The following is a 14976-nucleotide window of genomic DNA, read 5'->3' on the forward strand; positions in this document are numbered from 1 at the left end:
CGAGAAATATCAACGAAAAACTCCAATAACTCGGCTTCTACTAGTTGGAATTGAGTCAAATTTGTTTTGCATCGTCTCTGGAGACGGCTCAACAATTTCATGGGGTTGACAGAAAAATTTGAATTTTTTTTTTAATTTTCCGATTCAAATTATAAAATTTAATTGGATCTGTGGAGCCCTACACCTGTTAGAATTGAACCAAATTTAGTGTGCAGCGTTTTTTAGGGTAACCTGACAATTTAATGACTGAATGGCTGGAATCCAGAACAAAAAGTTATTTTTGAACATCCCTAATGCTACCGCCCCTGGCTTTCGTTGAAAATGCCTGACAAATTTTTGAATAGTTTCAATCTTTTCAATTATATTTACTGAGAGTCTCGTTTTGTTAGCTAAAAAAGTCCATAACCTCGCCTCGACACCCGCATTACCCACCTTTTTCTGTACTTCTGTAGTGTTGACTAAAAACCGGACATCATCTCACATTTGCCACCCCCTTGCAGCCTGCCGCAGAGCCAGAACCTAGCTGAGACAATTACGCAGAAGTGGCAGTTGGTTTAGAGACGTAACCAATTTAGTAAGTATAGCACAAATCAGTAGAACCTACTTGGGTACTTGGAAAAGTACAAGTACTTCGTTACTGACGGTGTTGGGATCAACTCACTACCTCCTAGTCACAAGTCAATTCGAGTCATTGCACATTGCACAACTTGCTCGAGTTATAGAGTTGATAATCGACTAAGGTGAAGTTATATCGTTTTCCATAACCAAAGTCCTGGTCTGGCACGAAAACAAAATCATTGCTACGATTCATCTTGTATTGGAGTTACACCAGAAAGCATGGCAAAAAGGGTAATTCACACACTGCTTAGTCTTTGCAAACCAATAATTTACAGGTATGCGCATAACGCGAATTCAAAAGCTACCAATTATGTCGCAACGTAGTTCGAAACAAATCGATGAATGTCACAACACATCTCCCTCGTACAAATAATGCAAATCTGCGAAAACATTACACCACACGTGACGCATCTTCGTAGCAAATGATAACGATGCTAACGAAGTAGAGTGAAAATAGTAATGGAAACACGAGATATATTTCGGACATGTTCGGATATCTTTTTGTTATCCTAATCATCTCAAAATTGTGTTTGTGCATATCTTGTCCGGAAACGTATCTTGAGTACATCTTTTTCTTATCCAACAAATTTCGTTAAAATGCCGAAAATACATTTGTGAGGAATCAAATTCGATTATTGTTTCATTTTATGGTATAATTTATCTATACTATCAATTTTATTGATGTCTTACTCTTATGGGGTGATATGTCACCATAATTGCCACTATCGAATCATAACAATTTACATCGTTGTAAATTGCTATGATCGAATGTTTTTCCTTTTGTCACACGCCGCTTTCGCGTGATTTTGCAGATATTTTGATTCTTGGCCATCCCAAATTTTGGAATCCGAATCCAGGCGGCAATTTGAAAATCTTATGAATTCTGGGTAACCCGAAAAACTGCTGCCAAAAAAAAGACAGAAGCGCTCTGATAATGGCGGCTTGCAGTGCAGATATCGTTGTCGTTTTGGTTTTAGTAGCGTTCAGGGAAATCGCAGTTAATCGAGGCTAATCCAAGCATATTTCTATATAAGAATACCGAAAACTTCACTGTGCAAGGTAATTTATATATGCTTGTTATATAATCATAGTGAAGGATTTGCTGTAAATGAATATAGGTGGGTATTAGTCGATCAATAAATCGAGCAATCATTTGCTGTTGTGCTTTTTGTTGAACAAGAACAACCGGTTGCTGTTGCTGTAATACATAAAAGCGATGTAGAAGTGATCTCATTGATTCCTAGCTTATATCTTATGAATTGTGAATTGTGCGAAATTGTTTGTATCTATAATAGAATTGCATGGCTGGTGGTTGCGTAAGAATGCAAATAGCACGGTAAGGCCAAGAACAAAAAGCAACCATAATATGATAATCGCAATTGGTCTCTGTATAAAAGATACAGATGAAATGCTCATCCAGTAAGTTATAAACTCAGAATTAGCGTACTGTTTTCCAAGTGGGCCTACCTTGCCATCTACATTATCCATCTATTTTAGATGTACGGAACGTAGCTTTTAGTGATATAATAAAAGTTGCGGAGAGTAGTGGCTTGCTCACGTCTTTGTCATAGTCTGGACTGAAAATGAAGCGCAGCGGCCAAGACGAAAACGTCAGCGGAACAAACAATTTTTGAATAGTTCGGCGTCAACTGATGGTCAAGGTATACCCTTTTATTCTGTGCAATATGGTATATATATATGTAAAACGTTTATAATTTGTAGATGATGTTTTTCCTGCAAGGAAGAAACGTAATCCAAGTATTCAGATACAAGACATGCCAATTTCAAGAATGCGGTCATCTTATGATTCTGGCAAGCTGGAGTGATATCAATGATGCTCGCAATGCAAGTTTGCCATCATTAACGAAAATAGTGTTCAAGAATGGCATAATCCCATCATTGAATGTAACGGCCAGAGATCTAAGTCCTGCAGTAAGTTCCTAGCACTTTGATGCGTTCTCGAATTTGAGAATAAAGTCTCGCTGTTTTTCAGATGCTCCTTCATTTGAAATCATCGCTGAACTACAAAATTTTGACCATCAACAACGCGGCCTGTCATAAAGTAATGGTAAGTTTATCACATAGGAAGATCAATCCAACTTCCTTGTAATCGAATCCTTTTTAGCTTGTGCATCAAAGACATAAAGTTGCAGAAAAACCAGATGATGGATTTCCTCAGACATCATATCGACAATTACTCCAAAAGACCTCAATCGAGTGCCCCAATTTTGCTGAAAGATATAATTGAAAATCCCTGTGAAACCTTGTCACAGCTGGAACACCTTTGAACAACGGCAAAGTCTGAACTGGTATGTTTTTGTTTCTCATTCGAACAAAGCGATTGACAGTCTAAATCAGGGGTGTCCGCCGACACCAAGGAATCATTTTCAGACACAGCAGGGGTCCGTCTCGAAATTAGTTCTATTATCCAAAATTGAATTGCCAATGTGATTTATTGCGAAATCGCAAAGTCAACCAAGCCATTGATGAGCGTGACCATGAAATTTATGGTGTGGATGGTTTTATCTAGAATGCCCATAAATGTCATTGTTAATTCTGGTGCAAACCATTAATGCAAGGCAGTACCATCTGTATTGTGTACCACTAATATAATGTTGTTACAGGTAGCCGCTTTAATGGGATTCCGGGGTGTACAATTGCCGGAAACTGTCGAAAATATGATGACCAGCGTAGCTGTAAAGAAAGTATGGAAATCCTAGTCTTAAGGGTCAAAAAAGCAAGAGTGACACTTGAAAAGACTATTAGACGTAAGTTATCAACGGTTATTGACGGAAATTGAACGTAATCAACGTAAAAAAAGTTGAGCCAAAGCCTCGATTTTTCAGCATTTTAATCGTTTGACGTCATATGTCGTCACTGATGTGCAAAGTTATCTACTTTAGTACTCTAGTTGTTGACGAGTTTTGTTCGTTGTCTGATGGCTGATGTATAATATACCATGACTGTGACTGGACAGTGGATATCTTCGTCCAATTATATCTCTTTTTAGAAGCATGCAGATCGGCTCATCCTGACCTCGAGATCCCAGATAAAAGAACTAAAGATCAGGTTGCAAGATCTCTAACTGTTGCTGGATCTTGCAAGGTAATTTTGTTATTAAGTTTGATGATTGTGTGGTGTGACAGTTGTGTCTTTTATGATATGAGTGGACTGTAAATGAATTGTTCTTGCCGCTCATCTTCAGAACATTGTATATCAGTGGTCCCCAAACTTTACGAGAAAATTTACGTGACAATTTCCCTCCGCGGGTCGCATTTGTCTCGCACGGGGAGAATAAAATTTAATTTGAATAACTCTACTTCATATTGATTTACAAAATAATTTTAAGCAACTTCGATTTTGGTTCAGACAATAACCTGTCTAAAAAATTTTATACTCTGGGAATTAAAATATTCGAAAATTTCTGGATCGTGTGAATTTTTGGAAGGTACTTTGCAGTCATAAAAATTGTCTCGCAGACCCCAGTTTGCGAACCACTGCATATATTTACTATGCCGTACATGGAATGAGCGATCATTATCACATCAGCCTCTCACAGGCAACTATTACCATATTAATAATAAAATGATAATGTAAAGAACAATCTTCACCCCGTGCCCAAACGATAGGTTTTGAAATCCGTTCCCAGCAACACGTCTTCATGACGCCAATAGCATGAAAATCTTCTCTATAATGACAGGCATTATTGAACTTGAACAGGTTCTGGTTTCTCATCTTGAAAGCGTAACTGCGTTAGTTATATCTTCAGTGTAAAAGTAAAGGTCATGTCGCTTTTGAAAGAGGGCTTGAGGTCTTTTGGTTAATGTAACTCAGATCACCATCCCATTTTACCCACAACCAAACACATAACGACTTCTGTTCTACAGTGATAATAATCAATTGTAGTAATTTGCTCATTTATGTTATAGGGTGGCGATAAAGAAGATAACAGGAGCAAGGCTGTCATCACAGAGTCTGACAATTCCGACAACGATTTCGAACTTATGCTTGGGCAGCAATATTTGCTGAAGTGATTGCGCAGTTCTGTGCTGATTTAATACACGAACAAAGCCATGCATGATTTGTAAAATCATTAGTCAGTCTTCATTGATAAGGGCAGTGCAGGGTGTGGCAGGTCCAGGTACCCAACCAGGGTCAGGGGTCACCTAGGGTCAGGGTTCATCTAGGGTCAAGCAAGATATCATGACAATGTCATACAGGTATCTTTGAAGATGTCCTATATATGTGCAAATGTGTCGATAGATTTATATAAACAATACATATGACTAGATATATTTTGAAGTAGTTGAGTCATATACAAAATATATCTGCAATATATTCTGTGTTTGCTGGGGGAGTAGGCTACTTCTGACATGAAAAAACATTGCCAACAAAACCTCATCATTTACACATATACAATAGGAAAATTGTCAATCAGCATATAAATATTATGCCCGATAGATAACAGGCTTCCTTCGGGTAAACCCAAAATATTAGGCTCCACTCGCACCGGATGTCTTGTCCAGAATGCCCAGCTGCAACCATGCATTCAAATACAGCCGACTTCTCTTACTCCGTAAACTTTGGTTCCGCTCACGTTTCGCTGAATCAAGTGGATATGGTAGGGTTACCATAGGTCCTCTTTTAAGAGGATTTGTCCTCTTTTTGTTACTTTTTTGAAAGTGTCCTCGGAGGACGCCCTTTTGTCCTCTTTTTTGAAAATTTAGGTCACATTTAGAGCGAAATGCGAGTGATATGCCGTAAATTAGCACAGAAGTGAAGCTCCGGCGGGTATTTCGGAGCGTAAAACGGTGCTTTAGGCTCTGAGCTAAAAGTTGACCCATTTTTAGCAAAGTGGAGAGGAAAACGGTATTTTGTGCTCTGAGCGGAAAGTTGACCTTTTTTTTTGTTTTAGTCAACCGGTCACAGAGTGGGAAAAATTCACTGATTTTGATAATTCTTCTCCGGTTTTGCAAGTCTCAAATTTCTGAAAAAGTGTCCTCTTTTTAGATTTCCAAAATATGGTAGGCCTAGGATATGGGCTTAGTCAAAATCAATCGGAAAAATTAATCGTTCGTTTCATGGTCATGCGAGAATGCGGCAACGCATTTAAAATACTGTACTGTTGGGTAACAAATGAATTGCACCTGCGGCACTAGACTGCCGTAGTCGGCACTGACCGCATAATACGCACACAAGTTATACTATCAGGATAGTATAGTATTGTACAATATTGTGATACAATAGGACTCAATACTATAAATTGTATTACATCTGTTTATCAATAGCAGTAGCAAGCCTTGCAGCAACGGCTGAAAGGGTATTTTCACTTGATAAAAGTATACCGAAAAACAATAGGTATTAAAGGCTTAACGCCATTCGTGTGTTGAGCGCCGTCGAGATAGGACGTCTCATCGTGATCTCGTATAGTGATCTCGCTTTTAGTCGTGCGAAAACATCATTAATGGTAAAGCTAACAACTGAGGGCGAAATACATAAAACACGATGAATCGGTGGGCCCGTACACCCTTATACGAGTTGCTTGTCGTTTGTTACTGCGTGGGTCATCATTGCTTCGCCATAGTCGTTCATCCTACGTTGAAACCAACAACTTACTTCGAAGTGAGTCATATCCTGATGATAAGAGTTGCCAGCCTGTGCCCGGATTAAGCGGAGGATTGTCTGAATTATACTTTTGTTTCGTTCCTAAGCATTTTGGCCGAATAAAGCGGCTGTTCGAATAACGGAGATTCAAGTGTATCGAATCTTCTGATATTATAGATGACAAATTACATGGCGATTATAAAGTGTAGCGGGTGGTCCATGGACAAAAGACGGCTCAAGGCAACGCCCTTGTGGGACAAGCGTTGTACTGCGTTACTGTCATCAACGCGATGTGGAAACATATTGCCAAATATGATACTACTTAGACATCGACCGATGGGACCACTGTTGAATAATTGGTTGACCACTATCACTATGGCACATCACAAGAGAACATCAATTGCATGTATATGCTCACTGTAAAATAGTCTCAAGATTGTTCCTTCGAGAGTATTCCGTCTCGCAAAAAATAAGAGTAGAAGATTTCCATTACCTCATCAGCATGTCTCTTCGTAGTGGTCAAGGAAGATTTTTTTTGCAAATTATCTCCCACATAAAATATGGCTATGATGCTTACCACGGGTATGCATATCTATCTATATATGAATCATGATATTATTGTTACCTACAAACATCTTAATTACGACTTTTTCCGCCACTATGAACATCAATATGAGCTTTCAAGTGCGATTTTCTATTGAATTTTTTCTCACAAACATCGCATTCATAATTTTTGATACCAGCATGAATTTCAAGATGCTTCCTTATGTTCGATTGCGTAGTAAATCGCCACCCGCAAATACAACATTCGTGATTCTTGACACCTGTATGCATATCCAAATGATTGTTCAAGTTCTGCTTTTGAGAAAATTCTCTCCCACAAATATCACATTTATGATGTTTGATACCAGCATCTGCAGCATGAGTACCGAGATGGCACCTCAGGTAAGATCTTGAAGTAAATCCTCTCCCACAAACACCACAGATTATATTATTCTTGATACCAACATGCACATCCATATGGATATTGAGGGATTGCCTGGTAGTGAATTCCTTTCCACAGACAATGCAGCTATGACTCTTGACACTTGCATGCACATCAGTATGAGTTCTGAGTTGACTGCTATGAATAAATTCTTTTCCGCAAATTTCACACTCATATCTTTTGACACCTACATGTATAGCGAAATGATTCCGGAGACATGACTTCTGAGAAAATCTTTTCCCACAAATTTCACATTCATGATTCTGAACACCAGCATGCTTATCCAAATGATTCCGGAGTCGCCACCTCTGAGCAAATCCTTTCCCACAAATATAGCATTTATGATTTTTGACATCATAATGAATACCAACATGAATTTTCAAGCTAGATCTTGCAGTAAATACTTTCCCACAAACGTCACAGCTATGATTGACTCCAGCATGCATGTCAGTATGAACCTTCAGATTACTACTTCGAGCAAATTCCCTCCCACAAATTTCACATTCATGATTTCGTATGCTTGTATGAGTATCAAGATGCCTCTTCAAATCTTGTTTTACGGTAAATTCTTTTCCACAAACATCACATTTATGATTTTTGACATCAGTATGAATATCAAGATGATTTTTCAAGTTGGATCTTGCAGTAAATACTTTTCCGCAAACACCACAGCTATATTTGACACCGAGATGCCTATCGGTATGAACCTTCAGATTACTTATGGCAAATGCTTTCCCACAAATTTCACATTCATGCTTTCTCACGCCAGTATGAATACCAAGATGATTCTTCAAGCTAGATCTTGCAGTAAATACTTTCCCACAAACATCACATCTATGATTGACACCGATATGCCTATCAGTATGAACCTTCAGATTACTACTTTGAGCAAATGTTGTCCCACAAATTTCACATTCATGATTTCTCACGCCAGTATGAGTATCGAGATGCCTCTTCAAGCCCTGCCTTGCGGTAAATTCTTTTCCACAAATAGAGCAATTGTGATTTTTGATAAGTATACGTTGTTCACCGACTGTATGCATCATCATATGCCTCCTCAAGCTGAATCGATAAGAGAACACTGAGGCGACTGAGCAGCAATTGTCTCAATATCTCAACGATGACGAGTCACAATGAAGGCTCACAACACGTGGCTCAGTGTCTGGCCTTTCAGAAAAATTCTTTCCATGAACACGCGGCAGGGTTTTTGATGACACGGAAAGTTGATGTTAGAGTCCAAGATACAGTGCGCGGGTTGTGCAACGAGCCTGTATTTGTTGTTCCACTTGAAAGGTCTACGCATTGGGTTTCGTATAAAGCTAGAATGGATGTGATATAAAATAAAGCACAGCTTGCTTTTGGTGTCAACATTTTATGGAAATCAGAATGACCAAGAAAGTCAACCGATAACACATATATCTCGAGCCCCAAAACACACCAAGGTTTCAAAATGGAAATGTCAGGAAGAAGTATCTGTCTGCAATTTCCGACAATACAGGCCATAGGTAATATTTAGATTTCATATCGAATTGTATTAGCTAGCAAGTAGAATTAGCTGTTATATATTGTTAAATATATCCAATAACTGAAGACAACAAGACACCTGGATACGCCAGGAAGACGTCAGTTTTTGCGGGGTATCAGTCGGCAACCTAAACAGAAATTTGGATTACACCTTCGTCAGCTACACATGACGGAAGACATGCAATGTTCGATTTTGAAGATTTAGTTCTGCATTAATCAGTTCGGAGACACTCTCAAAATTAAAGGGATCCAAGTATAGTTTCGACTTACATTTAACACAGTCAATTGTTTAGGGATAGTCGCAATTATCAATCCCCTGGGAATAAAAATTACACGTATACACTATACACATATGTTAGCTGTAACAAGCTAATAAACATCTGTGGCTCTCAATCGGGCAAATCATTTCTATGGGGTCTGAGAAGCCAAGATGAATAAGCTAAATGATCCGAATTCGCGTTAAAATTTGAGAGTGTCCGCAGGGACCTTCACGGACAAAATAATATTTGCAAAGGCAAGAAGGTTGCGAGCCACTGTAACATCCTATGCTAAGCTCAAGTTATATTATAGTTTTGGGCTTTTATTAATGAAGATTTCGATTGAAGACTGGCATTTTCTCCAGCCACTAGGTCGGATATAGAAAAGCGACATAGACCAATATTCAGTGCTTCGGATTATTAGGGGCAAATTGGTTCCAGCATAACGGGAAGTCGCAAATCGACTGTGAACAAAATTGTACAAACTACCGATCTATTCAACTACCTACTGTTTTTTTTTGAGTAATTCTGGTTGCATATTTTTAAATGTGTGTATTTCTAGTTTCAGTAGCACACTGAAAAATGATTGCCGAACAACTAGAAAAAATATGTCGTTTGGCGTGACCCGTAATAGTGTTGTTCTGTCGTGTGATATTCATACAGCCATCGCTAGCTCAGAGTCATATCTAATAACAGTAGCGTAGCCTGAGAGCTGAAAAAAATTAGTATGATGCAATAGACCAGTGTTGGAATGACCCGTGTCATGACTTGATTTGAGTCACCTTGCAAAAATGACTACTCTTTGACTTGACGTTACAGAAATGCGGAAACCCACTCCTTTTCAAGCGCGGAACCCTGTCCACTGAAATGCCCATTTGAACTCTTATATCCGATCGCAATTCATTATTTCATATTATCAGTGCTGCGTGTAGCCAACCAGCGAAAAGCGTGTTGCCGATTAGCGAGCTCGTCTGCGTGGACCGTAACGCGATCCTTCGCTGATGTTGTTTTTCATTTTGTACGCGAAATTATGTCATTGATTGCTGTGCGCTCGCCGCAATCTTCCCAAGCCTGATTTATCGGGTCTCCACCAAGCCTAGCTCCACTAGCCTGCACACTGTGCACAGTATGGTTGTTCAAGAGAAACATTTTTCCGGATTCCAGTCATGCACTTATTACACTGTCAGGTTACTCTAACAAAAACGCTGCACACCAAATTTGATTTAATTCTAACAAGTATAGGCAGCCGCACAGCCACGTAAAAATTTTAATTTATTGAAAGAATAAATCACATTTTTCTGTTAACCCAGTGAAAAATGTGGAGTTGTCTTCAAAAACGCTGCAAAATAAATTTGACACATTTCCAATTAGTAGAATTGGACTAAATCGGATTGAAGATTTTCGTTGATAATTTTCTTAACAACTCTACTGCACATTGCAATACACAATCGTATCTGCAATGGGCCTGGGGTAAAAGAAATTATCGCTGGCTTAACTATCGCGTCTCGAGCCTCGCAGGCTTTTGCTCCTATATCTTGATAGCTTGAAGCAGGGTTGTAGCCAAGTCACAAGGTTCCGAGTCACAAGTCAAACTCAATTTTAGAGTTTTGATTCGAGTCATTTTCAATTCATCAGCGAGCCAAGTCGGAGCCCAAGGCATTCATGTGTAGCAGACTGCTGATGCGTCGAATGTCTAACTCATCATGTTTACAGCAGTGGTGTCAAACATACGGACCGCCAGACGATTTCATCCAGTCCGCGAAGCAATTCTGGGTACACTGAAAAATTCGTTTATTATCCAGGTCATTTCTAAAAAATATTAGGATTTTCTGTAAGAAATACTTCCAATAAATAATCCCTCGCCACTACAAAAGTAAGCAATATTCATGGGCCCCATTCTAACCGTCCGACAGCGGTGTTGTGATTTCGCTCTAGTCACCTTTAGCAACAAGTTGCTCACATTGACACCACATTCCGAGAAGGCGGAAAATGTACATACAGAGGTCAGTACGTTATGGAAAATGGACCTAAAACTAGTTATTCACAGGGTTTAGCATACGTCCTCTTTCAGAAGGATTCTTCCTCTTTTTTTCACAAAATTTAAAGTGTCCTCGGAGGCGTATAAGTGTCCTCTTTTTTGGAATTTGTCTTATCTTTTCCGAAGAAATATTAAAATGCCATCGATAAGTCGTCTATGACCGTTAGACAGAATTGTTGGAAAGTGGGTAATGCGGGAGTCGATCACAACGATGACATTATTTTAGTCAACAAAGTATTGGCGGAAAATTTTTCAAATCCACTAGTTATTTTAGCCAGTCGCAGAGCTTTCAGAATTTTTGTAAAGTGTCATCTATTTTGGGATCTCAAAATATGGTAACTAGGCTTGCATTCAAATAATGACTTTGGCACTACGTTTAATAAAAAATTGTGCATTTTTCAATTTGTAAAATTATACCATGATTGTGCAATTACTTTCCAAAAAACATGTTGTATTAGCCTGCGGACAATTACCACCCATAATAAGGCGACGTATCGATATGGGATGGTTGGAACCCACAAATAGTCGGTTCAACAGCTATAGTACAGATACTTCGTCAAAGGAGCTATATTTACCCTATATATTTTCAATTGTTAATTTCAGTTCATCATGACGTCACAATTGAATATTCGTGACGTTATGGCTTATAAAAACAAGTTTGAAACAAGGCCCTTGTTTGTTTCAAATTAATTTTTTTAATGCAATCATGATAGTAACGCTACCCTATGATCCATAATATAATGCAATATATTATTGCGTATAGCAGCCTGATAATAAAGTATTCTAATGAAAATAACATGGGCATCGATTTTGAGTTAATATTTTGGAATAATTTGACTGGTGCGGCCCGCGAGCGATCTGAAGATTTGAATCCGTCTCGCGGCGCAAGTTGAGTTTGACACCCCTGGTTTACAGCAAATCAGATCGACGGGCATATAAATAAGTTGTGTGCTAGATCTTGATGTTACTGAAAGAATAAATTGCAATACTTATATTATAACGCGAAACAATAACTTCATATTGTCAATTTATTCTCTAAAAGCTTTTCGACTGACTCTCATCAGTAGCGAACGTCAGTAATAGGGTGAAACTATAGATAACTAACCTTCGGATAGATACGCAACACCCGTCGTCACGCTTACTTGCCCGGAGTGAATTACTTCTCAGCAATCTGAACGCAGCACAATTGTTAATCCCATAGCTGACGACCCACGTGCTTAAATTCAATAAAGTTGATCTTATTTGAAAACTACTGTCGCACTGATTCCGAAAATATACATTAAAATGTTATCAGGACAATGGAACTCCTTGAAATACACCTCAAAGTCTGAAAATCGGCATTGTTCTAAACAATCGCAGCGACGCGGCACAATGACCATAACAATGCTCTTTGCGTGGTTGCGATTGTTCAGAACAATGCCGATTTTCAGACTATGAGATGTATTTTTTCAAGGGGGTTTCATTGCCCTGATTAGATTTTATTGTATATTTTCGGAATCAGTGCGACAGTAGCTTTCAAATAAGATCAACTTTATTGAATTCAAGCACGCAGGTCGTCAGCTATTGGATTGGCAATTATGTTGCGTTCAGATTGCTGAGCAGTAATTGCCTCCGGGCAAGCAAGCGTGACGACGGATGTTGCGTATCTATCCGTAGGATAGTTATCTATAGTGAAACAAATTCAAAGTGTATGAAATATTTTGTCTGTACTGTGAGGTGAAATATTTTGTATGACGTAATAATAACATAAACAAACAGCTAGTAGACAGGCAAGATGCGGTAGTAACGATACAAAACAAAAGAATGGATTAACAATATGAATAGACAATATGAAGTTACTGTTTCGCGTTATTCTGAAGTTCTGTACCCCAAACGGCTTGTTCAAATAATTTTATTACACATTTGTCTAGATGGTGGTCTAGGAACCTCGAGCCCTGAGTAGTATTTAGCATTTCCCGTGCGTTGCAGCCTTGCTCATCCTCACTTCGATTAGGCCAAGGCTGGCCAACTTGCGACCGTCAATATATGCAATTTGAATTTACAAATTACTTACATAATCTTTGAGGGATTCTAATTCAACATAACAATTTTCTTCACAGTTCAGGGTGACATGGATTTTTCGTGTCAATATAATAATATGTCCTCGCAATCTGAGCCAGATCGCGTACAAATGCAAACTGGAGGGGAAAACGATGCGCCCCATAAAAAGACTAAGTCGGAATCGTGTGCGTCACACGAATGAAGGTTTTTCAGACACATTTGGGCGACTCGCTTGACTCTACCGACAATTTTACTGGGAGGTCAAGATCTAACGACATGTAACAAAGTGATCTATAGAAACCGAAAGATGCGTTAACAATAATATCGCGGCCGAAGTTTTCGAAGACACTCCTTCCATCAGCTCTGCTGATTAATCTGATTATGTTGGCTGAGATTGAATAATATTTTAATAGTAATATAGGAAACTACCAACACTATCGACGACGATGAAGTGCGATCGAGGGAGACAGGTGAGGCTACTGCCCAGCCTGTCGCCAGGATGAGTAAAATTGTGAAAACCTCCAATTTTATTATTGATATTTACCGTCGATGCTTATGAATGAATGAATTTGAATATTTTTTCATCCAATATCAACTAATTTTCATATTAATTGTTAGATATACGCGAAATGAGAGGTGAGGCACACCTACCACAATGCAATTCATCATTAACAGCTCAGAATTCGTATTAACTGGTATCTATCAAAAGTTAATGTCGCATCGATTCCGAACATCCTAATATTAACCATATAAGAGCACTGGAACCCCTCACAATTGCCAAGGAATGTGAAATTCGGCATAATTACGTAAAATGGCGCCGCACAATAGCCTGGTAAGGCGCAATCGAATCTCCCTCACTAACTATTCGCTATCAATATGTACAAGTACAATCGCAGCATAGTGAAACGCGCTATCGATTTCGGAAACCGACAGTGTTGCATGAATTGTATAGTAGCGATGGCCAATACGTAACGAGGAGCACATACTGATGTAGCTGTTCTGTACTTTCCATGCATATAGCTACGTTAAATTGTGGTTGTGATAGCAGCGTAGGCTACATAATCTGCGTTGTGGCCTTTGTGGTGTCTTCGACTGCAAAAAATATTTACAGCAGGTCGATTTTCTATGTTTGATTCCATATCTACCAACTTGTGGCACGGCCCACTTATAGGTATGTGTAAGACCCGATTACATGGTGCGGATGGCGAGGAGTAGCCTAGCCTGCGTGTGATGATGACTTATGTTGTGTTAAGAAACAGAACGCCAAAACACTCAGTTAACCTTGTACGTTTTATATATTTAGTGAATCATAATCCATATACATCTGCATCGCCGATCACAATCATGAATCTAACCCTGAATGACGCCTTCAACGAAGTTTGATGTTAGCGAGTGACATATTTAGTTTTCCTGACACAGTGTCCATTTAAATCTCGTAAACATGGAGATTGGACGAGCGATGGGTAATTAAGAATATAAAACCAAAATTAGAATCTTCAATAAAATATTTTGATGTTTTTCGTTTCATCCTTTTCGTTCAGCAATCAGTATCAAATAACTGTATTGAAGGGAAAAAAAATTAAATATGTATTGCAGAATGTTGAATTGTAACGTATTACATGGTGCAAATAGAACTTTCTCGCCTTGCGATTTCTCTTGCTGTTGTTATCCACATATTTGTGTATATTTAATTATTAATCAGTTACTTTGAACGTGTTTGTGTGAGTGTATATAGGGGGGTCAGTGCCTCACCAGCTATGAACCTCACAGCACGTCACCGATCGACTAAATTCATTCAAAAGCCTGAATGAAAACATTTTTACGTTCCGCGCGACTAGAAACCTCATCTCAATAATTTTTTCCTGATATTTATACTCGCAATTTTTATGCATGCATAGTAAGTATGCGGC

General features: G+C 38.7%; 2 protein-coding genes across 7 annotated transcripts; one reads left to right on the forward strand and one right to left on the reverse strand.

The window, feature by feature from the left end:
• The first annotated feature begins 1531 nt into the window (after positions 1–1531).
• LOC145443877 (uncharacterized) lies at positions 1532–4694 on the forward strand. 6 transcript variants are annotated; one of them, XM_080321852.1, is made up of 8 exons: positions 1532–1677; positions 2116–2279; positions 2341–2550; positions 2612–2686; positions 2744–2927; positions 3243–3386; positions 3632–3723; positions 4548–4694. In XM_080321852.1, the coding sequence occupies exons 6-8, from the start codon at positions 3326–3328 to the stop codon at positions 4650–4652; spliced, it is 258 nt and encodes an 85-aa protein (XP_080177978.1). In that variant the 5' UTR covers positions 1532–1677; positions 2116–2279; positions 2341–2550; positions 2612–2686; positions 2744–2927; positions 3243–3325; the 3' UTR covers positions 4653–4694. The 6 variants fall into 5 exon arrangements, 2 of the variants coding, with proteins under 2 accessions (XP_080177978.1, XP_080177977.1); XR_013916564.1 differs by having other exon boundaries at positions 3629–3723; XR_013916573.1 differs by lacking the exon at positions 3243–3386 and having other exon boundaries at positions 3629–3723.
• A 1367-nt stretch (positions 4695–6061) lies between these two features.
• Positions 6062–12574, reverse strand: LOC145443971 (uncharacterized). The gene has a single exon (XM_080321877.1). The coding sequence runs from the start codon at positions 8254–8256 to the stop codon at positions 6859–6861; it is 1398 nt and encodes a 465-aa protein (XP_080178003.1). The 5' UTR covers positions 8257–12574; the 3' UTR covers positions 6062–6858.
• Between the last annotated feature and the right edge of the window lie 2402 nt (positions 12575–14976).

Source organism: Botryllus schlosseri, chromosome 1, assembly GCF_051294905.1.
Source record: "Botryllus schlosseri isolate E-star chromosome 1, Bs_hap1, whole genome shotgun sequence".
NCBI lineage: Eukaryota > Metazoa > Chordata > Ascidiacea > Stolidobranchia > Styelidae > Botryllus > Botryllus schlosseri.